Raw genomic sequence first — 23,409 nt, 5'->3', positions numbered from 1 at the left:
GCTGGGACTGAGTCTCCCGTAGCAACCGGGGCGGAGGGCGGGGCCTGGGTGGCGTTCGGCCAATCGCGGCAGGGCGGGGCGGTGGGCCGGCCCCGCGCGGGGCACGCCGGGAAGATGGAGAACTTCTCGGCGCTGTTCGGCGGGGCCGAGCCGCCGCCCTCCGCCGCCGCCGCCGCCCTGGGCTTCGGGCCCGCCAAGGCGCCAGGTGCCGGAGCCGCGCCGCCCCCAGCAGCCGCCGCGCCGCCGCCGGGCGAGGACGCGGCCCGCAAGGCCGCCGCCGGCCCCTTCTACTTGCTGCGGGAGCTGCCAGGTGCGGGGCGGGACCGCGGCGCGGGCGCCGCGCGCCGCGCTCGGCCAACCGGCGTGGCGGAGCGGCGGCACGTCGGTAGCTGGCGGCGCGACGGGCCAATGAGGGGAGAGAGTGTGGGCGGTGAGGCGCGAAGTGACAGCACGGCGGGCCAATGAGTCTCTAGGGGGCGGGGCCAAGCGGCTCTGTGGCGAGTGGGGAAATGGGGCCTTAGGGAGGCCGGGCCGGGCCGAGCGATCCCCAGGGCCGCGGTGGGGAGCGGGGCCGGGGTGGGGAGGGCATCGAGACGGGGGCGGGGGGTCCCGGTACTTGGGCAGGGCAGGGGAGCGGGGCCCGGGGGGGCCCTGATGGGGGCGAGGAAGGCGAGCGGGGCGAGGGGCCTGGCAGGGCGGCAGCCCCGCCCCACCCCACCCCCTCCCCGCGGCGGGTGGCTGGCGCAGGCACCACGGAGCTGACCGGCAGCACCAACCTGATCACGCACTACAACCTGGAGCACGCCTACAACAAGTTCTGCGGCAAGAAGGTGAAGGAGAAGCTCAGCAACTTCCTCCCCGACCTGCCCGGCATGATCGACCTGCCCGGCTCCCACGACAACAGCAGCCTGCGCTCCCTCATTGAGAAGCCCCCCATCTGCGGCAGCTCCTTCACCCCCCTCACCGGCACCATGCTGACGGGCTTCCGCCTCCACGCTGGCCCGGTGAGCCCGAGGCTGAGAGCGGGGGGGCGGCCGCTTGGGCCGGTGGCAGCGGGCTGCGAGGTGCCCGGCCCGGCCTGACCAGCCCCGTCTCCTCTCCCCAGCTGCCGGAGCAGTGCCGGCTGATGCACATCCAGCCGCCCAAGAAGAAGAACAAGCACAAGCACAAGCAGAGCCGCACCCAGGATCCCGTCCCCCCAGGTAAGGGGCTGCACCTCGCTGCCGCAGCCGCCCCCGCTTCCATCCAGCCCCAGGGGATACCCAGCTCCTCCAGCGCTCTCGTTTCTCCAGAAACCCCCTCGGACTCTGACCACAAGAAGAAAAAGAAGAAAAAAGAGGAGGATCCGGAACGGAAGAGGAAGAAGAAAGAGAAGAAGAAAAAGAAGGTGGGTGGGGAGAGCTGAGGTCTGACTGTGCCCACCCTCGGGGCCGTCTGGTGGCGAGCTCGGTCCAAGCAGCAGCAGGCAGGGAGCCACTGAGCGGCCGTTCCCGGGGGTGCTCTGTGGAGCAGGAGGTCTCACGGGGTGCGCGTCTGTCCTTCCTCCGCAGAACCGGCACAGCCCGGAGCACCCGGGAGTCGGCAGCTCCCAGGCCAGCAGCAGCAGCAGCTTGCGGTGAGGCTGCACCGGCGCCGCCCCAGGGATCCCCCAGCCGACGGGAACGGCCCTGACTGACCTGGGAGGGACTCGGCCCTCCTGCAGTGCTCGGCAGGGGGGCTCGGGCTGGCCTGTCCCCCCCGGCAGAGAGGACACCCCGCAGCCTCCTGCTTGCAGCGTGCAGCCAGCCGGGACCAGGGGACAGGGACTCCGCTGGCACTGGAGTTGCTGACCTCGGCCTTTTATACCAAAACAACCTGGTGCAGCGGGGCCTCTCTTTTTTAGTCACCTTTTAATTAAAGTCTCTGCTCTGAGGAGGGGCTGGTGGCAGTGGCTGCTGCAACCCTCGGCCGTCACAGCAAGGTGTGACGCTGAGACTGCGGGAGCCCATGGGGCAGGTGGGATCGGCGCGGCCCCGCACGGCGCAGCCCCGCCCACCGTGGCCTGGGACGGAGGGTCGTGGCTGAGCCCCCGCCCCAGCTCCCAGCCGGTCCCCTCCCCGCTCCTGCCGAGCAGGGCTGAGGGGGAAGGGGCAGAGCCCAGGGCAGGGGGCTCCTCAGTTTTGGCTGCTGGGCTGTTGAGGGGCTCTGTGCTCGTCTGCCCCTCACGTCCCAGGCCTGGCGAGGACAGGAGTGACCCTGAAGCGGCACTGTGTCCCCACACAGTGGTGGCTACTGACAGAGCGCCCGGGGCTGCTCTCGTGGGCACCGGGAGGTCACGGCGCGGTGCCAAGGTCGTCCTTTTGTCCCAGCGTCTTGCGCAGGAGCCTGAGCCTCACCAGCTACTGCGACACCTTCCCCAGAGCCATTTTCCTCACACCCTGAAAAAAAAAAACAAAACCCACCTTACCTCTGTGGGAGCAGAGTTTTCCCAAAAGCACCGTGAGGCAGTGTCTCCCCAAAACGGGGCCAGGCTCAGCTCTCCCTGGGCCCGTTTTCTTCTCCCCCTTGAGAGGAGGGCAGGAAGGCCGAGACCGTGAAGGACAGGGCTCCGCCGTCCCTGGATGCTAAAGAAAGCACACGCATGCCTGCTGGGGTGGCTCATTAAATATCCTTTTATTCCTCGTTTTTAAAATGGCTAATAATAATAAAAAAACAATGGCGTGGCTCTGCGGAGGCCACAGGAGAGATATTGCCGTAGAGAAAGAGTCAAGTAGTGCCTGAAGTTTCGCAGGCCCCCACGCGGGGTGGTTTGCCCGGGCAGGGGTGGGGGACAGGGAGCGCTGGGCTCCTTGGCTGCGTTATTTTTTGGCATGTGATGAGAAAAATATTGCTTTACAGGGATGCGCCCTGCTGGCCTTCCTCTTCCCCGAACGGAAATAAAAACAACCGCATGACAGCAAGAGAACCCTATCAGACCCATTTAAAAAAAAAAAAAAAAAGCAACAAAAGCAACACCCCCCAACACAAACCCTGGGAAACATGACAAAAAGAGCAAACAGGGCAGGTGGGGAGCGGCCGGCACCCGCGGGTGTCTCCGTGCCCGCCAGCACCCGCGGGTGCCAGCTAGTGGTTGCCTGCGAGCCCTTCCTCAGGGCCTCCTCCTCCCGGGCTGCGGAGGCCGCAGGAGGGAGGGCTGGGCAAGCAAAGAGCCGGGGAGCAGCGCGTCCTCGGCCGAAAGCACCTTGGCCTTTGGTGGGGGCCAGAGCACCCCAGTGGGGCGCTCGCCGTCCCACGGCCCTGCTTCGGGTGGGAGAGCGGCACCAGGCACCCGCCCCAGCTCACCCCACGGATGCAGGAGGCGGCCCCGGCCCCACAGCCCTCTGGGGACGGGGACGAGGTAGGGCCCAGGCCCGGGGCAGGGAACAGGTAGTTTCTTCCTCTCTCTGGGCAAGATATATAATTTCTGGGTTTTTTTTTTTTTAATATTTATATTTTTATATATAGATATTTATATATACACACACCTGGTAACTCAGAAAGAGAAAAAAAATAGAATCCGTAACAATAATAATAAAAAAAAGTATTCTGGTTTAAAAACAATCCATTCCTACCATGCTAGGCGAGCGATTGATTGCACAAGGCCCACGAGCGGCCGGCCCAGCCGAGACGGAGCCCGGGCGCCAGGCTGCGGCCCTCCCCGAGCCCCCCGTGCCCGGCCGGGTGGCTGCCCACCGCAGTCCTCGGCGGGCGGGGGACAGCAGCCCCGCTCGGGTGTGCGTCAGCCCCCCCGGTCCCAGGGAGCGGCGCAGAAAGAGAAGCAGCGGGGGCCGCCTGCCCGTCTCCCCCGGAGTCCGCAGAGCGCCCGGCCGCAGAATGTCCCCCAGGGCCGGCGGCTGCCAGCGGCTCTGCCCCTCATACCGAGATCTCGTAGGTGGTGCCCCCCACGCCGGAGACCTTCTTGACTCCTCCACGGGTGGGGCTGCTGAGGGACACCTGCCCCGGGCCCGGGGGGGTCGCGCCCAGGCTCTTGGGCTGCCCGTTGGACTTGCTGTAGGCTGTTCTCATCTGCACCTCGTCCCTGGGAGGGAAGGAAGGACGGACACGGGGCATGAGGAGAGGGCGTGGGGTGCGGGGCAGGACGGGACCGGGGCGCTGCCGTCACCCCCAGGCGGGGGCCCAGCATCCAGCGCAGCCACAGCCCTGCCCTCCCCATGGACTGCAGCACCCAGTGCCACCCAGCTCCCCGAGCGGCCCGTGAGGCGCCCCGTGGGGGCGCGGGGGGCACCAGCTCTGTTCTGGGAGCTGGAGGCGAGGTTCCTCGCCCTTCTGCAGGCTACGCGCAGCATCGCTCCCCAGAGAGGGGGCGTTCCGTGCTCCCGGGGGGTGGGCAGGGGAAGGAGGGCTGGAAGGGGTGCCAGGCAGGGAGGGGACACGACAGGCAGACCCCCTGCTCGGCGCTGGGGCGAGGGCCCCTCTGTGGGGCCGCTCCGTGCGCGAGGCAGCCGCGCCAGTACTTACTTTGGTGGCAGTAAGGGCTGCAAGGCCACCTCCTCCGTCTCGGGGACGCTGGCCTGAGACGCTGGTTTTTGGCTGCTGTAAGACACGGATTTGCCCAGGTGGGGGGCGGCGGGCTGGTCGGGGGAGCCGAGGGAGCGCACCCGCAGCGCGTGGGGGGGCTCGGGCTTGCCGAAGCGCGGTGGGGCCGGGCGGGTGAGTGGGTTCTTGCCCAGGGGCGAGCGCTTCGAATCGTCCGAGGAAGAGCTGGTGCGCGGGGCGTTGCTGGAGCCCGGCGTCGACTGGATGCCCGAGTCCGCCAGCCCCGCGTCCTCCTCCCTGCCCGGGGCCGGCGGCTGCTGCAGCAGCTTCTCCCGCTCCTGAATGGAGGCCACGATGTGGCGGGAGAGATTGTCATAGCGCACGGGCGAGGGCTCGCGGGGCGGCGCGTGCTTGGGGGAGAGGGCGCCGGCGAAGCGGCCGTGCAGGTCGGTCTCTCTCTGCTGGGCGATGCGGGCCGAGAGGAAGGGCGAGGTGTAGCCCACCGGCGGGTCGGGCTCCGGGCCCGCCTGCACCGACTCGAAGTCGGGGCTGTCGGAGGGCGTGAGCAGGCTGTCGTACGACAGGCTGCCGTTGCGCGTCTGGTTCACCAGGCTCTTGTAGGAGGTGGAGGTGGTGCCCTCCGAGCGGATGGACTGCAGGTGGCCCATCTCGAAGCCCGTGCCCTGGGCTGACTTGAGGCTGGAGGAGCGGGAGCCGCTGGAGAGCGGGTCAAAGTGAAAGCTCTTGCCGAAGGTGGGCGAGCGGAAGCTCTCGGGCTCCAGGCTCGGCTCCGAGCGGTAGCTGGGCTTGCGGCTGCTCTCGCAGATGGAGTTGGGCTCCTTCAGGCTGTTCACTCGGCTCAGCTGAGGGGCAGACACAGCCGTCACCCACGGGCAGATGGGGTCCCTGCAAAGCCGCCAACGCCCACCCCGAGCTCTCCCCCAGCCAGCAACGTGGCGGCATCCCCTCGCGGCCGGGCACGGGCTCACCTTGGCGCTGGTGGAGTGGGGCAAGGCTGCCGAGCTGCTGCTGCTGCTGTAGCCGGGCCGGTACTTGTACATGGTGGGGGTCGGGGGGCTGTCCTTGCCTAGCAAGCTGCTGTCTGCGGGCGGGGAAGAGAGAGAGACGCTCAGACAGGCGGCAGCTCTGCAGGGCTGCGCAGGGGAAGGGACGCTGCGCGGAGCCCTGCCCTCCCTTCCCAAGAACCGGCTCTGAGCCTGGGGCAGACGGACCAGGGAGGCGGGGGAGAGAGGGATGGGCTCAAGGAGAGGCGCACCGGGGGCGGACGAAACGGAGCGGGATGGAAAACATGTCCCCACGGCAGCGTGCTCGGGGCTGACGCTCCCAGGCCGTGCAGCGGCCCCGGCTGGGTGCCACCCTGAGGTCGGCAGGGCGTGCGCCGCACGGAGGCGTCAGCGGGGCCAGGGCCGACAGACGTGCCGCAGCCCTTCTCACGCAGCAGGGCCAGGCAGTGCCGCGTGCCGCCGGGGCACAGGGAGAGCTGCAGAGGCCTGCGCGCTGCTGCGGGAAGCGGCTGCTTCCAAGCTCTGCCCTTCACATCCCACCTCTCTTGCCAAGCCCACGCAGGCGGCTCCGAGCGCTGCTCCGGCGGCGCTCAGGGAAGCGGGGAAAGCGAGTCATGCAGGCTGCCGCAAACGTGCTCTCTGCTGCCAGGCACGGCCTGCCACTCCTTCGCCTCTTTCGTCCGGGTGATGCTCCTGCCTGCAGCACGGCAGCCCGCAAGCCTGCCCGTCGCAGGCCGCTGCGGCTCACAGCAGCTCCGGATGAGCACTGCGCTGCCTCGGCTCGACCTCTGGCTCCTCTCCGACGGAGCAGAGCCGGCTGCAAGCATCCCACAGGCTTCTCCGAGCGACAGGGGCCACAAATACCAGCCCGGAGTGGTGCTGATGTGCTTCGGGGCTGCCCTTCAGCCTGCTCCACCTACGGCCCCGGCTCCTGGTCCGCCTGGCGCAGCTCTGGGCTCCCCTCCCAGCGGCTGCCTGGGCCCGGCGTGCCCTCCTTACCCTCGGTGGTGGCCAGGGTTAAGTGTGTCCTCAGGCCCGTGTAGCGGCTGAGGTCTGGCTTAGGTGGGGGGGGTGGTTCGGCGTCAGCAGACTGGCTCTCCGTCACCTCCAGGCTTCCTTTGGACTGCAGAGACAAAGCGCAGAGGGAGGGTCAGAGGGGCGCCAGGGCCCCGGCCCCCCCTTGGCAGGCAGGGAGCGGGCAGCGGCATTCGGGGGCTCCCGCTGCCTCCCGGGCCATCCAACCTACTGAGCGCGGGAAGGCGGCACGTGCCTCAGGTGCTGGGGAAGGGGGACCTCCGAAGGACGCTGCAAGGGGGAGGGATGGGACGGGGAGGGCAATGGAGGGTGCAAAGCCTCATGCAGTCACTGCCGCATGGGAGGGACGTGGTTTCCGTCCCGTGGGGACACAGAACGAGATGACACAGAGTGGGGTGCGGGATGCGACAAGGCTCACTCGGTTCTTTACTCACGGATGCAGGCTCGCACCCCTGGGCTCCAGGGAGGGCCCCCGTGCAGGGCCCGCCGATCCCCACCTTCCTCACCTTCGTCCTCTTCAGCTCTGTCTGGATACCGTTGTCCATGATCTTGACAGTGATCTGACCGTCCGACACCTCGGGCCGCAGGAAGGGGGGTCTCACCAGCACCGTCTGCTCGGCCTTCGGGCGCCCGAGGTACCTAGGGAGCAGGGCGGAGGAGGGTCAAGGCCGGGAGCCCCGGCTGGGGCGGTTTGCCCGGGTGCTGGGGGGCACCGCCGCGCTGAGCCAGGCTCACCTGGGGGCCGGGGAGCTGCAGAGCACCCGGCTGACGTTCTTACAGCAACCATTGGTGAAGGGGTTGACACCGCCGCGGAACTTGCCCGTCACCTGCGGGAAGAGGAGAGTCGCAGCGTGCGGGGGCAGCAGGGCAGCGGGTCAGGGTGCTCAGGGGTTGTCCAGCTCAGGGATTGTCCAGCTCGCTCACGAGGGTCTCCAAGGACAGAGACACTTGGCGATACCCCCCCTTTTCCAGGTCCCCGTTCCGGTGCCGAATGACCCTCCAAGGAGAACAGCCTTTCCCCAGCGTCTAACCGGAAGGAGCCGTGTTTCGAGGCCTTCCCTGGCCTCAACCCAGCCCGTCCGTGTCTGCCTCGTCTCGGGGAGCCCCAAACCGTACCAGGTGTGGCCTGGCAGGGGCTGGCGGCCCCGCAGACGTACCTGTTCGTTGGTAGTACGGCCCCTCGCCACGAGCACCACGTGGAACCCCGTCAGGCCAGCGACAGGGATGAAGAATAAGCCGGCCACGCACATCACCACCATCCTGTCGGCAGACAGCTAAGGAAGAGCCGCAGCCCCGCTCCACCGCACGCCATCCCCAGCCCCACCAGCGCCCTCCCTCCCTGGCCCCGCTCCCGCAGCCTCCCGGGGGATACGTGACTGCCATGCGGACGCCGGAGAGCTCCTCCACCTGGTAGAGGACGTAGAGCAGGCCGAAGCCGAACACCCCCATGATGTGCGTGGTGAGAGACAGCAGGAAGAGGAAGAAGTAACGGTAATTGCGCCGCCCGATGCAGTTGTTGACCCAGGGGCAGTGATGGTCAAACTCCTGTTGAGGGGAGAAGGCACAGTGAGGGGCTCGGCTGCCAGGGCCTCCCGCCAGCGCTGGGCACTGAGCTCCACGGGGAAGCGAAGAGGCCGAGCCCGGCAGTTCCTCACCTCCACGCAGTTGTCGCAAACGCTGCAGTGGGAGCAGCGCGGCGGCCGGTAGAAGCGGCAGGTCGCACACCATTTCATGCGCACCTGAATCCCCTTGATCTCCACCGTCTTGTAGAGCGGAGCTCGGAAGTCGTCCTCCTTGTCCTCGTCCTCCTCAGCTGACGGGAAACCCCAGCACAGCCAGGCGTCAGGGCTGCCCGGCACCGCCCCCCCGTCACCAGGCCCAGCTCACCCAGCACAGCGGCCAGCCAGGGACCCCCAACACAGGCGGAGGAGTAGGGGCGCTCCCAGGCCCTGCTCCGAGACCCCGACACCCGCCTGAGCCCCCGGTACGTGACATGGGGGGCCAGGATTCACGCTGCTCCCGCCGCCTGCCCCTACGGGCCAGGTGCTGACCCCACAGCTCTCGTCCCTGCAGCGTGCCACCACCCCACCCCACCCCACCCGCACGGGGCAGGGAGGGCTCTCCTCCAGCCTTTTGGGACCGGGTGACCCTCTGCACCTCGCAGAAGGGTGGGAGGAGGAAGCTCTGGCTGAGGCGCTTGCCAAGCAGAGCCGGACTCACCTCGCGGGAATATGCCAGGGTCCATGAAGGTGGCCATGCTGAAGTTGGCCAGCACGAAGAGGAAGATGACGGCATTGTAGACGGGAATGGCCGGGGAGACGTACAGGCTGAGCCCCGGGCACCTGCAGGCATGCACGCACTGAGGCAGCAGCCCTGCCCCACGGGCCACTCCTCCGGCGCCCCCCGCTGCCCCTGCTCCCGCAGGGGCCCCGGCAGGCACCACCGAGCCCCAGCGGCGGCCTCGCAGCGAGGGCCGCACGGGTGCTAGCCGCCCCCCTGAGCCCCCCAGCCGTCCCCACCGTGCTCGGCGCTGGCCGGGCCGGGCAGCCCATGTCCCCTGCTCTCGGGCCGTGCTCCCAGCTCCTGCCCAGGCAGGCGGCTGCAGAGTTTCCCTGCCATAAACCCTTCCCTTCGCTCCCACCCAGTGCCCTCCGTCCCAAAAGTGGAGCTGCACCCAGGCCCACTTGGCCCGGGCGCGTTCAGGCACCCTCCGCAGACCAGCCCGGCCCTCGGCCCCAGGGAGCACCCGCAGGGGCTGGTGTGGGAAGTGTCTTCACGGAGCAAAACCACCGCTCGCCTTGTCACATCCGTGAGCACCGGGGCAACCCCGCAAGGGAGGGCAAAACCAGCAGCGGCTCCAGAGCCTCCGGAGCTGCTCCGGCTGCCCACATCCCAGAGCTGGGGACACCGCCAGTGGCGGGCGGGGACCCCATCGCCGTGCCGGCCTGCCCTGGCCAGCACCCAGCTCCCCGTGGGCCCGCACAGCGAGGGAATCACCACCATCCCCCCTGCACCGGGCGGGCACGGGCTCACAACAGCGGGCTTCCCCTCCGAGGCGCCAGCGTAATTCCCTAATCTGCTTTGCTGCTGGGAGTTTAATCCCGCAGATCTAGGCCAGCATCTGTCCCTCTTTCCCCCCGCAGCGCCAAGCGCAGACGGATCTGGGCAGCGGGAGCGGAGGGGCCGAGCGTGGGGCCGGGCGGGCGGGGTGACATATGGTGCCAGCGCCGTAATCCCCCGCGGCCCCCGAGCAGGCAGAGGTGAAGGGGCAGGCGCTGGGCCGGCCACCACCCGGGGGGACTGCGCCAGGAGACGGGTCCCACCAGCAGTCCCTGTCCTGGTCACGGCAGCCCTGCAGCCCCAGCGAGGCTCCAACTGGAAATGGGGCTCTGCTCCCAGTTCCGCCCAGTCCAGGGCTGGCGGGGCCCCAAGCGAGGGCGGGGGGCACGGCGCGGCGCGCGAGGGGACAGGGAGGGCGCCAGGAGGAGCGCTGCCTCGGGCAAGCGGCAGGCAGGAGGTCCGGCGGGTCGCACCGGCCTTGGCACCCACCTGGCCGCAGAGAGGGAGCGGGAGGGCACGCCCAGGCAGCGGCACGGCTCCACGCCGCCGCCCTTCCCTGCACCCCGAGAGGGTGGGAAGCAGCAGCGGAACCTCCCCTCCGCCAGCCAAGGACACGGCGGTTCCCATCCGGGCACAGCGAGGGGCCAGGAGAGCGGGAGGGCGGACGCCCTCGGCTGTACAAGACCCTGGCTAGCAGGAGCGCCGGCGGCCAAGCCCTGCTCTGCCATCCCGCGCGCTCCTCCTCCTCTCCCGGAGCGGGGTCCGCACCTCCACCCCCAGCAGCCCCTCCAGGCCCCAGCCCTGCCCACCAGGTCAGGCCTGTGCTCCCCAAAATCTCTTCCAGACCCCCTCCTCGTTCCTCCGCGCTGCTCAGGAGCCCCCCGTGCCTCGCTGGGGTGGGAGCCTCACCTTTCCGGGCACGCTGGGCGATGCCTCCCCAGCTCCCCGTATCTGGGGCGGCGTCCCACGGCATTCACCGAGCTCTGCTCCGGGGCGGGGAGCGGCCGCTCCACAGCCCGCACAGCACCCGCCCCGCCGGCCCCGCCGCCTCCCTTGGAAGCCAGCCAGGCAGATTCGGGACGGGCTGGCAAGGAGCACCTCCCTCCAACCTGCACCCCAACACCCTCAGAGCGCAGGTGACATCGCGAGGTCATGAGTGGGGGAAGGACGTGCCAGCCGCGTCGAGCCGCGCTGGCCCAGTACGACCGGCACCGCCGGGAGCTGCCCCGCGACCGGGAGCCAGGGCAGGAGCAAGGGGCTCACACCCCGCCCAGCCTCCCCTTGCCCCGGGACGGGCGGGCTGTGCCCGAGAGAGGGCTTGCCCCCCCCGCCCCAGCACCGAGCTGCTGCCCCCAGCCACCCCCCGAACAGCACCGGGAAGAGAGGGGCAGGCGCGCCCTGACCGCAGGACAAGCCCTCTCTAGGCAGGGAAATCCCAGCCCCGGCCGTTCCCCGGAAGGGTCGGAGGGGAGCCAGGGGGACGCACCGCACGCCAGCCGTCCCTGCGCAGGGGAAACGCCAACAGCGAGGCTGAGCCAAAGCTGCAGCCCGGAGCCTCGAAGACAGACCCTGGCACGCAGGGAGAGCCTGGGCCGCCAGCGAGCGCTGGCACAGAGGAGAGGCTCCGGGGCAGGCGGAGAGAAGCGCCGGCCTAGGGAAGGGAATGCCTTCTGCGCCGCCCGCGCCCTGAGCCTTCCCGGGGCGAGCAGCACAGCTCCCGGGGGCAGGATGCCGGCCCGCAGACCCCCGGGCACGAGAAACACCGACCCCTCAGCCAAAGGAGTGCGGGCAGGCGGCAGGCGCCGTGGCACCGGAGCCACAGCTTTCAAAGGGCGACCGGTGACGCCAGCGGGACGGCCAGTGGACGTCAATCCTCCGGGAGGACCCCCAGCTTGCGAGGGCAGGCTGAGCCCTCCCGGGAGGCAAGCACAGGGCCGGGGTTCTGCTCCCTGGCGCTCCCGAGCACGGCCGCCCGCCGCCCTCCCAGCTCTCCCCAGCTGCAGGGACCCCTCGGCACCACAGGAGGGGAGCGGGAATCCTTGCAGCACACACATCACCTGTTGCGCAGGCCAAACCGCCTGCTGGCGCCCGTGCTCCTTGCCCAAAACACAGAGGAGCCACCGCCCACAGCCCAGCCCCGCTCTGCGGGAGGGAACCCGGTCCTGGGCAGCTCGGGCAGCAAAGGGGCCGCCGACCCCGAGGGGAATCCTCGTTATCGGGGCACCGAGGGGTCCCAGACGGGGAGCACCAGGCTGCGGCGCTGCCCCGACACCCCCAAGCTCCGTCTCCAGATGGGACGCAGAGCATGCCCTTCGCCAGAAGAGCTGTCCGGGCTTGTCTCTGGCAGCACATCAGAGAAACCAGGAACCCCCGGCAAACCGAGTCACACCTGGCCCGAGCCGGGCCTGTGCCACGCGTCACACCAGGAGGAGCCCGTCGCTCCCCAGCCCGGCTTCTCCCAACCTCCGCGGGCTCCGAGCCGCCCTGCGGCCCCCGGCCCCTGCCCTCTCCCGAAAGAACGGCACCCCCAGGGACGCCTTCCCAGCCTGCCTGCAGCCCTGCACTCCCACCCGCTGCCCAGCGAGCGAGGAAGGGCTGGCGCGTGGCCTCTCCAGCTCTCTCCAGCCTTCCTGCAAACGCCGCCCCTGCTCTCCGCGACGGCCACCCAAGTTTGGGTTCAGCCAGGAGCGTGCACGCCACCGTGTGCCAGGGGCACTGCCGGCTCCAGGGACCACCACATCCCACCCCGGTGTCCCTGTCCTCGTGCCTCTCCCTCCTCTCTCCCCCGCCAGCGCTGGAAGAGGTGAGAGCTCCCTTCCCAAGCTGGGGCAGCTCCCTCGCAGCCTTCCCAGCTGCAAGAAGTCAGGGCCAGAGGTTCTTACAGACGGACTCACCCAGCTGCGAGGAAGTCTCTGCTGTGTAGGCTTTCATACAGCCCCGAAAGCCGTGCTGAGCTGCAGCCAGGAGCGAGCGTCGAGGCAAAGAGAAGGAAGGGGCTGACTGCCCGCACGCTCTCCACAGGCTCCCTGCCAGAGGGGAAGGAGACGCCGAGCCCTGACTGCACAAGGAGCAGGGACCCAGATCGGCCAGGAAGGGACAAACTGACCTGGGGGGAATTTCGAGCCTCAAGTGGCACCAGCTTGAGAGCCCGGCAAAGCACAGACCACCACTGCTTCCAGAGGGTGGATGGGAGCATGCCGCTCCCTCCAGCACAATCGGCCTCAGCTCTTCTCAACTGCCACGTGTTCCGCAGCAGCTCCTAATTAAATTAATCAATTAAATAGAGTTCTTGACCCAGAGATACAAACTGGGAGCCACTGCGGATGGACCAAAAGGTGCCCGGCAGATACCTACAAACAACACAGCTGGAGCCCCCAGGAGAGCTGCGCCCAGCCCCAGCTGCCCTCCGCCCGGGGAGGCCCCGCGAGGGCCGTCTCGGAGCTCCGCCGCCTCACGCCCTCCACTCCACTTCCAAAGCAGGGGCTTCGCGTCCAAGGCCAACGGCGTAACCCTCGCGAGCAGGTCTGCAGCAGCACGCCAGCCACGGCGCGTGCTGCGGAGTGCGGCCCTGCTCCGTGTGGGGCGGGGGCCGGCACCCAGCACGGCCGGGGGGGCCGGCAGCGCCTCGCCTGCCCTTCGCCGGGCAGGGAAGAGGGGCAGCGCGACGCGCAGGAAACCACCCGGCGGCTCTGGCTCCGGAGCCAAACCTCCCCGGTTCTCTGTGTCTCTCCCACCCCGCTCCAGCAGCCACGCAGGAGGGGCCCCGAGAGAACTGTAACGCAGTTCCCCGCCCGTCGAACAACTTGTGTGAAAGCGCGCTGTGCTCCGCCGCGCTGCGCTCTGTTTGAGATTTAATTTGATGTTTCAAAGTAGGTTAAGTAACATCCACTGACCCACAATTAAAGCAGCCCTGCCCAGGTGTTCCTGTTCTGAACAAACCTGCTCCACGGCACCGGCGCCGGCTCCCGGCGATGCCTCGCACCGCGCCGCTCGCTGATAAGCGGCTGCTGCGATGGCTACAGCCAGGCACCGCGGGCTCGGCCACTGCAGCAAGGACGGGGCTGGGGGGGCTGCCCTGCTGCTCCCCCCTCAAAGCGCAGCCCGCCGCGACAACGCAGAGGCACGCCTGTCCCCTCAAGTCACCGTGCGTGACGCGCAGCTGCTCAGAGGACATCTCCCACTCCCTCTCCTCCTCCGTCCCCCCGAAGCAGCAGCACGGGGTCAGACACTTCCACAACCGTCTGACAGCCCGGAGCAGCAAAACCTCCAGCGCCGGCCCGACGAACCGCCAGCGGCTGGGCGCGGGGACTGCTGCACGCTGCTGAGCGACACCGCCAGCTGCCCCCCGTCGCTGGAAGGGGTAAAGCAAACCGGCTCTGTCCTTGAGTCCTCAAATTACTCTTTTATTGCCCAGTTGTTGCCAGGCGCTAAAGCTGCGGTGACCTTCCAGCCGCCGATGGCTCCATCCCAGGGAGCGGCAGCCCAGCCAAGGCGGGAGCACAAAGAAATCCCTGGCTCACCTACAGATCTCTCTGCTGTCCCCCAGACACATCCCCCTCAGACCCCGGCCCCAGGAACGCACGGCAGGATTCGGCAGCCTGTCCCAGGTGCCAGGCGCCAGCGTTCCTGCCCAGCACACGCACGCCTCGGCACAGCCTGGCTGCAGCCGCTCGAGCGGGGAGCGCAGGCAGCTCCTGGCTGCCGCTCCGCCCGCTGCCAACCCAGAACCGGCCCAGCTCGGCCCCGAGCCAGTGTCCATAAGCTACCTGTCACCCAGGAAGGGAAAATGTTAACCCGAGCAGCAGCCCAGCCCTCTCCCAGCCCAGGGAACCCCGACGGTCCGGCCCTCTCCAGCGACCGGTACCATTTCACACCCTGGCTTTTCCCCGCCGGCTCCAAGGCAGGCGCAGGCAGCTGCCCCAAGCGGCAGTGACCTCCTCTCCAGAGACACCAAACCCCTTTCCTCAGGGCACGGCTGACAGCAACAGCAGCCAGGGACCCACGCAGGGGGCACAGTGCTTCTCCTTGAACTCTCCTTTGCGGCTCACAAATCAGTTACGAAACTCTAAAAATAACAGGGAGCCCCAGCCCACCAAGCCCTCTCACTTCGCTCCAAAGGAGAGAATTATCTCTGCCATTTTCCACCTACAGGCCACAAAGCGAGGCCCAGCCCGGCTGATCTGCGAGAGCTGCCAGCGAGACCAGCGCGTTGTGCAAACACACCAGACAGGAGAGGAGCGGCTGCCAGGAACCGGAGCCGAGCGGGGGCAAGGGGCCTGGCTGGGAGCCACCGTGCCTCGCTTCCTTCGGCTCGCCTCACGGCAAAACCGAGTGGAACGCGTCCAGCCGAGGCTGAATCGCTCCGATGGATCCATCGTCCCCCCTTTTGCCGTCAGAGCACAACCTGCACCCTTTAGCCTGGCAAGGAGTCACAGCTCCTCTGCCAGACAATCCCCGTGCGGCCTGTGCCCCCCGCCACGGCACCGCACGGAGGGGGCCGGGTCCCCGCGCCCCCCTTCTCCCTCCCCGCTCTTGGCTGAGCAGCTGGGACTCACGTGAAGGCAAAGAAGAGGGTGGTGGCTCCCACTAGGAAGATGGCAGCAGCCGAGACCGGGACGTATTTGCTGGGTTTGAATCTCTTTCCAGATGCTGCTGGCATGTTGGAGCTGTGGTGGGGGGTCCGCCCCGCAGCATAGCCCAGGCCCAGCGGGAGTCAGAGCACCAGGAGAAGGGGAGGGGAGAGGGACGGGGGCAAAGCGCGACCCAGCCTCCGGGCTTGCTCCCAGGACAGCTCTGACCCACGGACAGTCCAGAGAAGTCCACGGCGGTCTCTGGGGTGCGAGGTCCAGGAGAGCAGTCCACGCTACGCCCTGCCCCGCAAGAGTTCGCGGGCACGAGGAAGGCGGTTTAAAAACATTAAAAACTCAGAACGGAGAACCGGATTTGGATTTAAAACAGCTGTTGGGGCAGGAACGCCGAGAGTCCGTAGGAGCTTCCCTCAGCTGCAGGGCCCCGCAGGGCTGACAGCGGCAGCCAGGCTGCGAGGGGAAGGGAACCCCTCCAGGCTCGGGCACGGGGACGAGCGCGGCGTGCGAGGCGAGGAGCTGCGCGCCCCGTCCCACCCCGCGAGCACCCTGGGAAAGAGCGAGAGAGCGGTAAACTTCCTGCGAAAAAGCCACTCCGGGAGTCCCAGGGAAGCGACTTCTCCTTTTTAATCTGCCCTCGGACACGCTGCAGCCCCCTCCCGTGCTGCTCAGGAGGAGGTGGGGGGTCTCGCAAGCAATCTGCCCGGCTTCCTCGCAGCACCGCTGTGCCACCGCCTCCCCCTCGCGGGAGGGAGTCACAGGAGCACTCTCCCTGATTTCACCAGGATCTGGGACCGGCTGCCCGGCGGTGGCCGTTTAATTTTATTTATTTCTCTCTTGACTGTTAAAGCCGAGGAACAGCTGGTGCGAGGTTGAGCCGTAAATCCTTTCTTTGCAAGGGGGGCGGAGGGGAAGGTCCAGCGGATCGTGTGCTTTCGTCCTCTTCCTACTCGTTCCTTTCTCCTGACCCTCCCGGGCTCAGTATCCACTCGGTGGTTGGGAGTCGACAGGAATTTCATTAAATCTTTTCTGCAGCAACGATTTCCAAGCAGCACAGGGCAGGTTAGTGGCGAGATCTGGCGGGGAGCTTTCAGCGAGTGCTTTTACAGCCCCAGAACACCACTGATGGTAAAACCGGCGCTGAGCAGGTCTGCCTCACCCATGGCCCAAGCGGTGTCGGGGGAGCTCTCAGTTGGTTCCAATTTGCTCCATTTTTTCCTCCCCTTCCTTCACTAAAATTCTTTATTAATCCATTTGTCTTTTAAAAAAATTGCATAAAAGCATTAAAACTTGACATCTGGTACGCCACACCTCACCTAGGAAAAAGAAAAAAAATAATTAACAAGGCAAGAGAAGAGACACAGTCGTGTAAAAATCCTCACTAGAACAGCACCGAGTCCCCCAGGACGCGGGGCGGGCGCTTGGCGGGCGATGGAAATGGCGCCCGGTCAATCCAAACCCTGCTGGCAAGCCCCAGCCAGTCCGATGCCCGTCTCCCAGCCCAGCTCTGGCACAGACGGACACCGCGGCCCCAGGTCTATCACCTAACATCAGCGAGACTGCAGTAACGACCGCTCCGCGGAGGCTGTGATTAGCCAAGGGAGCGCGGCCGCAGCCCGCGTCTCCCTTCCCACCCCCAGGCCCCGCCGCATTTGCTGCAGAGAAAGCCGAGCCACCTAACCCCCCCCCCGAGACCACCTGAGACATCCACGCCGAGCCCCCGGTAAGACGAGGGACCCTACGAGTTCTCGCCCAACGCCGCTGTGCGGTTACAGGTTGAGGCCGAACGCCAGAGGAGGCCTGCTCCCCCGAGGTGAAGGGCTGATCAGAGGCTTGGAGACTGAATGCGAGGGCGGAGACCGCGGGAGGAGAAGGGAGCCAGGAATCCTGTCCCCTTCCCCTGGAGGGCAGGAGACGGGAGAGGCCCCTGGAAAACACCTCGACTGGAGGAGGAACTCACTCGCAGCTCCAGACGAATAAGAGCTGGGCTGTCCCCAGGCAGCCCCCACTGCTTCAGGCTGCCTCGGGAACCGGCCACCCTTGACTGATCCTGAGGACGCAGCGCCACAGAAAATACAGAAAACGAAACCTTTCTGGCAATGGAAGGAGGCACCAACCTGCCCAAACGCCAAACACCCGAGAGCCCGTCGCAGCTCAGGGCGAGCCAGACACCGATCATTACCGCCACAGCAACCGCTCCTCAGCTTGTCACCCGTTCCCCACGCGGCTGCCCCGTGTTCTGTCGCAAGGTCCAAGGGCAGTGCCCTAACGAACCCGAGCGCCCTCTCCTTCTGGGTTTCTCCTCTTCCGCCTCTCAAAGCTTTTTTCTTTGGGATGGACAGGAGAAGATGTAGTGCTGACTAAACACTGGTGAAGGTTGAGAGAACTACAGCTCAAAATTAAAGGCACATTAATGACAAGAATATGTTACAATTACATCGGTTCAGTCACTAAACAAGGCGTCAGCCACCTGGGCTGACTAATGAAGAAACCGCTCCCACTGCAGAGCAGCTCTTCCTTTGCAGAAACGCAGCTCCATTTCCCAACCCAAGTGCTCTGCCCCCGTGACCAGGGGGACACACTGGGCTGATGCTCGTAAGCCGGCGGGGAAAGCTCCGGCTTCACCTGGTAGCAGCTCTCGACCCAGGCTGAGCTTTGACGAGAGGCACGCGCGAGCCCCAACGCACAGGATCCGGGGAAAAGCCCGACGCCCCGCAGAGGTGAGCCCTGCCGTGCCACCGCCCAGGGAGGGAAGCGCTCCTCGTCCCAGCTCGCTGTGGCTGCGATACGGGCGGGCAGCAGCTGGAGGGATAGGTTACTCGGAAGTTTAAAGATGACATCACTGCTAATTACTTTAGCAGCAGCAATCTGCGAACGCGCTCGTCTGCTGTAGCAGAACACCCCGGCCCCTTGAGAGGCTCCGCCATGAAAACAAAGCCACACCTCGAACTCAAACAGATACTGCCAACTGAAGGAGTCTCTTCCAGTGACATTCCTCCCCCGGAGATCTTCTCCACCTCCTTCCTCGCACAGCGCAATCGGTGTGCTCCTCCGTCAGGGCGAGGTGCTGCCCCAAGGTTGCCCCTGAAATCCAAGGCTCAGTTCTGCCTCAGCTCTTCCGCCCGAAGAGGGGGGCACGCACCCAGGCGCTCCAGCCTCCGCCCAGGGTGATCTCTGGAAGGGTGCGCGTGCCGCCCCAGTGCCGTACAGACACCAACGCAGGCAGCACAGGAGCCAGCTCCTCACCAAACACAAAACGTACGAGTCGAGATAACTGCTTATGGGACAGTCTTCCGAACACGCACCCTGTGTGGGGGAGAAATCCCCACCGCTGTCACCAGCGACACGCCAGCGAGATACCGCGCAAACACAACGCCCGGCTCCTCACCGCCTTCGCCCAGGAGCAACTCCAGAACTCACAAACTTATGAAAGGCTGCTGAGCCGTCGCGCCCGGCTCCCAGAGCCACCGCCCAGCTCGGAGCCTCCAGCCTGCCGCCCTCCCAGCGCCCGAGCCACCACCAGAAGCCGCGGCCAGGACGCCCGCGTGCCCTGACCACGAGGCAGCAGGTCCCGTCCTCCCCAGTCGGCAACACCCAGGTTGCTGAAGCCATCGAGGGTGCAGCACGGCACGGGGCGCAGGATCTCTGCTGTGCAAGCTTTCTCTCTTTTTTAGGGGGCTAAACTACACGGCTTACCTCACCCCGACTGTCCTTGTTGTTCACCCTGCTGTCCAGGAGAAACACAAGCAGATTCCACCCTGACTTCCCACAGATCATGCCGATTCAGGCCACGTTCACACTGATTCTCCCAAATACGCGCTTTCTCCCTCCCCTTCCCCTTCTGCAGCCCTGCAACCTGCCTTCCTCCGGCCTAACAACCCCTCCTTCCTCTCTGCCTTCCTTCCAGACCCTTTGTCCCTCTGGCCGCTCTGTCCCCATCCGCAAAGGCCACTCACAGACCTCCCCACTCGTCTCGCTCCTGCCTCCGATCCCTTTCCCTCTGACACTTCCAGTCCAGCAGCTCCTCCCTCCCAGCTTCTCTGGACCTGCCCTCAGCTCAGCCCTACTCCTTCCTCCCTCCGTCAAACTCTACCGAGCGTGTGTGTCAGCAGCAGCTCCCCTTGCCTCCTCCCTTGGGAATTCCAATCTCAGCACCCCCTTTTCAGAGTATCTTCCCAGCTCCGCTCTACTCGGCCACCTCCAGAGCCCTCCTCCCCTGCCTCAAGGGCTTCCCTCTGCTCACACGAGGGGCTGCTTCCACTGCCCCTCATCTCCATTTCTGGGCACTTTCTTTAATTTTCAATTCCTTCCCTCAGGACGTTTGCAAGCACAATGCCTGCCGCCTTCTGTCTTTCAGTCTGATCTCCTTTTCTTCGGCTAAGGCCCTGTAAAGTCCCACTCCAATTTCCTCCTCTTCCAGCACGTGCTCCCCGTCTCCTTCCTACCCCGCTCTATGGTCTGCCGCGAGCCCCCTTCTCGCTGTCCTCCCCAGCAATCTGCCCAGACGCAGCCCGGAGAGCTGGGCGCTGAGCGGCTCAGTCTTTGGAAGCATTAGGCGGGACACACGAACACGCTTCAGCGGGCCCTCCCCACTTTGCTGGGTGGGGGAAGACACGTGTAACCGGCTCACAACGCTCCCTTCCTTATGTCAGCCGCTGTCAACAACCGCTGCAGCTCCTCGGCGCGCTGCTACCCGGGAGGAGGAAACGCGCACACCGTGTCAAACTTCCCTGGAACACAGTGCCTCTCCTCGCTGCCCGGGGACAGAGCGTAACGGCTCGGGGAGGAGAGGGTTCACTCTCAGCTACTGGTTCCCAAGCGTGCGTCACCTCACTGCGATCCGCAGCCACCGACCCACCCACCCCAAGCCAGCCGAGTTTCCACGGCGCAGGTCAAACAGACAAACAATTCCTGCCACGTGAGGCAACTCCCAAACGGGGCAGATCCAGGATCACACCAAGACGGGATGTGCTTTACCTGTTCCCACGTTGTTCCGAGTGCCCACGCCCCGGCGTCACGCGGGGCAGCCCGTTCCAGAGCTCGCTGCTGTCCTCGGCACCGCTGAGCCCGAGCCCAAGGACCCCCCTTTTCTCCCTCCACAGGCTCTCTCCGCTAATTTTGATGTTGCACCTCAGCTCTCACCTACCGCTGAGATTTAAGAGTCCAAAAATCAGCAGGGAGAGCAAAAGCGTTCTCAAACCTTCCGGCAGCAACGCAGCTGAACCGGGCCAGAAGCCTCGCACTGCAGAGCACCACCAAGGGAAGCTCACTGATCTCTGCCGCCCTCCAGCACGGAGAGCTGCCCTGGCGATCGGGAACGGGCTCCCGCCAGCACCCTCTGCCGCGGGGGTCCCTGCGACCACAGAACCCGGACGGCGAGAAGCCAGAGGCGGGTTTTTCCAGTCCAGACCACGGGACTGGGCATCGACTGCCGAGGTGCGGACCACAAACCAAAGGGCAAAGCCGCCAGCGTCGGACGGCTGGGTGTCCCGGGGAAGGGCAGGCCCCAGACTGCCACAGCGACGCGAAGCTGCGGGGTCTGCCCGCGGAAGACGACGTTCCTATCGCCCACGCCACGGTAACGCAGAGTGAGGCCTTATCACGCTCCGCGCTGTACGCGAATGGGAGTCCCTGCCTCAGAGAGGTGATTTGGTGACACTTCCCGGGTTCTAATTCAGGAGGAGGATGCACAGCAACGCGTACCGGATGCTCCTGCTCTGCAGGGAAGCCTGCAAACCTGGCCAGACCTAGGCTTCCGCAGCTGTCCTCCTGGCTGCAGGTGGAACGGCCCACATCTCACAGAACCGCTCTTCTCTGCGGTCACATGGACAGGATTTTTAAGGAGAGTAAGACACAGAAAACACACAAACATTTTGCTGCAGACAACAGCTAGAGGCTGGCATCCGCGCAGTGCTTATCTGCTGGCCTGGCTTACACCACTCCCATCCTCCTTCCTCTGCCCGCCCCGCTGGTTTACACGGGATTAGCCCCATTTTACGGACAAAGCAGGGAAGAGCAACGGCTCATCCATGGCAGCCGTGTCTCACTCCGTGCACCGCCGTAAGCGAGGAACAAATCCAGCCCCACGCCACTGCCTTACGAGACGCAACGGCTGGCGAGGGAAACAACGGGCACAGCGACGGACGTGAACGTCCCCGGCCAGGCCTCGGAAGGAGCGGGTGAAGGTCTCCCGTCAGACCCCGTTAGCTCCACCTAATTACCACTTTCTCCGTCTCCAGTCGGGGCTCGTACCTCAGAAAGAAGCAGGAATAAAGCGCGCGGCTAAAGAACAGCCGCTGCCTCGACCGGCAGTAGCGAAGGTGATAATTAGATTAAGCCCGCTAAGACGCTCGGAGATCAACTCTCCTCGTTCTGATCGAGACAAGGCTCTAGTTGCGTTTTACACCTCCCCCAAAAAATCAGCGGCACCTAGTACAGGAAAGCCTGCTTCCCTAAACACCCAAATCCGGATCCGTGCTGGAATGAAAGCCAGCGGATCCAGGGAAAACCGCTCCCCAGGGAGTCACTGGGCAGGCGGCACGAGGAGCACAAGAGCGGCCGATCACCTCCTGAGCCGGCGAGACGAAGGGGGCAGAACACCGGGGTTTTATCTCACCTCGGGGAGACGCAACCAAATACGCGGACGCAGTAATTTGGGATTTGCACACCTCACATTTAGAACCTGGGAGTTCTGAGGGGAAGCCAGGCTGAACACCTGCCAGCGCAGCCCAGTACACTGCCAAAACCAGGGAGCACAGCGCGGAACCGCGCTTTGAGGAGGAATTAGGCTTTGGACGCGCGGGACAGGACTGTGGCCAGAGAGCGGGGCTTTAGCTTCTGGTCCTCGGCAGGCCACCGGAGTCAAACCGCAGGTTCAGACTCCAGGCCTCCAAAGCCCGAAGCTACCAAGACCTTCTCAGAGGCTGTGGGACGGTCCCGGGCGCCGCAGAGCGAACGCGGCCGCAGGAACGGTCCCTGCGGCGGCCCGCAGCCGTCCCACCCGCCCGGGCAGGAGGCGGCCGCGCTGCCCCAGGAGCGGGGTGTCGGGGTGCAGAGGCGCCGAAAAGCGAAGCCACGCGCGCCGCGGCCGAAGGAGCTCGGTGCCCACCTCCGCCCGCCTCGGGGGGCGCGCCCAACGCAGACCCCGCGGGAGCGAGCCCCGCTCGCCCGGGCGGCCACAGTCGCGGGGCACTTCTCCCTTCCCAGCCCCGCACCGCGACTCCCGCTGCCCGGGGCTCGCTCGGGGCCGCCCTCCGCTTTCCTCGGCAACGCCCAGCCGTCCCGGACAGGGCTCCCGGGAGGGAGGGGCGCGGGAACGGGGGTCCGGGCCAGGGCACGGGGCCGGCAGGAGGAAGCGGAGCTCCCGTCCCGGAGGCGGCGCGGGCCGTGAGGCACGGCCGGGTTTCGGGAGACGGCGGGCAGGGGCGGCCGCGCGGAACGGCGCTGCTGCGGGGGGGGCAGGCACCGCCACCGGGGACGCCGGAGGGGCGGCCGGAGGGACGGGACAGGCCAGCGGGGCGCGGGGGGCTGAGCCCTGCCTCCGCGGGGCGGGCCGGGAAGGGGCCGGGCCCCGCCGGGGCGCGGGGGGCCGAGCGGGAGGCTCGCCGCCGAGGGAAACCGGGGCACGGCCCGAGCGCGCACACGGCAGGGAGCCGCGGGGGCCGGCCGGGCCGGCGGCGGGCGGGGGCAGCCGGGCTACGGGAGACCGGCCGGCTGAGGCGGGGGGCGGCGGGGCCTGCGCGGCCGAGCCGGTGCCCGCGGGAGGAGGGGGCGGCGGCCGGGCCGGGCCGGGCCGGGCCGGGCGCGCCGGCGGGAGGGGCGGGGAGGGCCCGCGGCCCACGTGACTCACCGGCGGCGGGCGGCAGGCCGCGAGCGCGCGGCCACGGCTCCCGGGCACGAACCTTCGCCGCGCTCGGCGGCTGGGCACGACGTCACGGCCGCGCCTGCGCACCGCCCGCCGGCCGCGCACCGCCCCGCGCGCGCCCCCGTCGCCGCTCCTCATTGGCCGCCGCGCCGGGAATGGCCTGGAAGGCGCGATGCGCACGCGCAGGAGGCGGCGGAGGCCGACGGCACGCACGCGTCACGAGGAAGTGGGCGTAGAGGCGGCGCTCGCTATGGGAGGACGCATGCGCGGAACCGACCACCGTGGGGCAGGGAGGAGGGGTGCGAGGCGCTGCTCACTGCGCGGC

General features: G+C 66.8%; 2 protein-coding genes across 5 annotated transcripts; one reads left to right on the top strand and one right to left on the bottom strand.

Moving 5' to 3' along the window:
- Positions 1-87: 87 nt before the first annotated feature.
- MED19 (mediator complex subunit 19) lies at positions 88-1,914 on the top strand. Its single transcript, XM_086748233.1, has 5 exons — positions 88-310; positions 748-1,004; positions 1,106-1,202; positions 1,293-1,387; positions 1,551-1,914. The coding sequence occupies exons 1-5, from the start codon at positions 115-117 to the stop codon at positions 1,617-1,619; spliced, it is 714 nt and encodes a 237-aa protein (XP_086604359.1). The 5' UTR covers positions 88-114; the 3' UTR covers positions 1,620-1,914.
- Positions 1,871-23,187, bottom strand: ZDHHC5 (zDHHC palmitoyltransferase 5). Of its 4 annotated transcripts, none has more exons than XM_086748228.1 (13): positions 23,070-23,187; positions 15,191-16,536; positions 8,796-8,917; positions 8,231-8,388; positions 7,948-8,120; positions 7,733-7,835; positions 7,311-7,402; positions 7,010-7,214; positions 6,540-6,663; positions 5,505-5,617; positions 4,498-5,378; positions 3,898-4,057; positions 1,871-2,417 (listed from the first exon to the last, which is right to left on the bottom strand). In XM_086748228.1, exons 2-13 carry the CDS (start codon positions 15,292-15,294, stop codon positions 2,379-2,381), a joined length of 2,274 nt encoding a protein of 757 aa, XP_086604354.1. In that variant the 5' UTR covers positions 15,295-16,536; positions 23,070-23,187; the 3' UTR covers positions 1,871-2,378. The 4 variants fall into 4 exon arrangements, with proteins under 4 accessions (XP_086604354.1, XP_086604357.1, XP_086604356.1 ...); XM_086748231.1 differs by having other exon boundaries at positions 7,082-7,214; XM_086748230.1 differs by lacking the exon at positions 1,871-2,417 and having other exon boundaries at positions 2,629-4,057.
- Positions 23,188-23,409: the final 222 nt, after the last annotated feature.

Source organism: Chlamydotis macqueenii, chromosome 5 (genome assembly GCF_036417535.1).
Source record: "Chlamydotis macqueenii isolate bChlMac1 chromosome 5, bChlMac1.mat, whole genome shotgun sequence".
Lineage (NCBI taxonomy): Eukaryota > Metazoa > Chordata > Aves > Otidiformes > Otididae > Chlamydotis > Chlamydotis macqueenii.
Note: the sequence above shows the minus strand (reverse complement) of the source record. Positions and strands in the feature narration are given on the sequence as shown.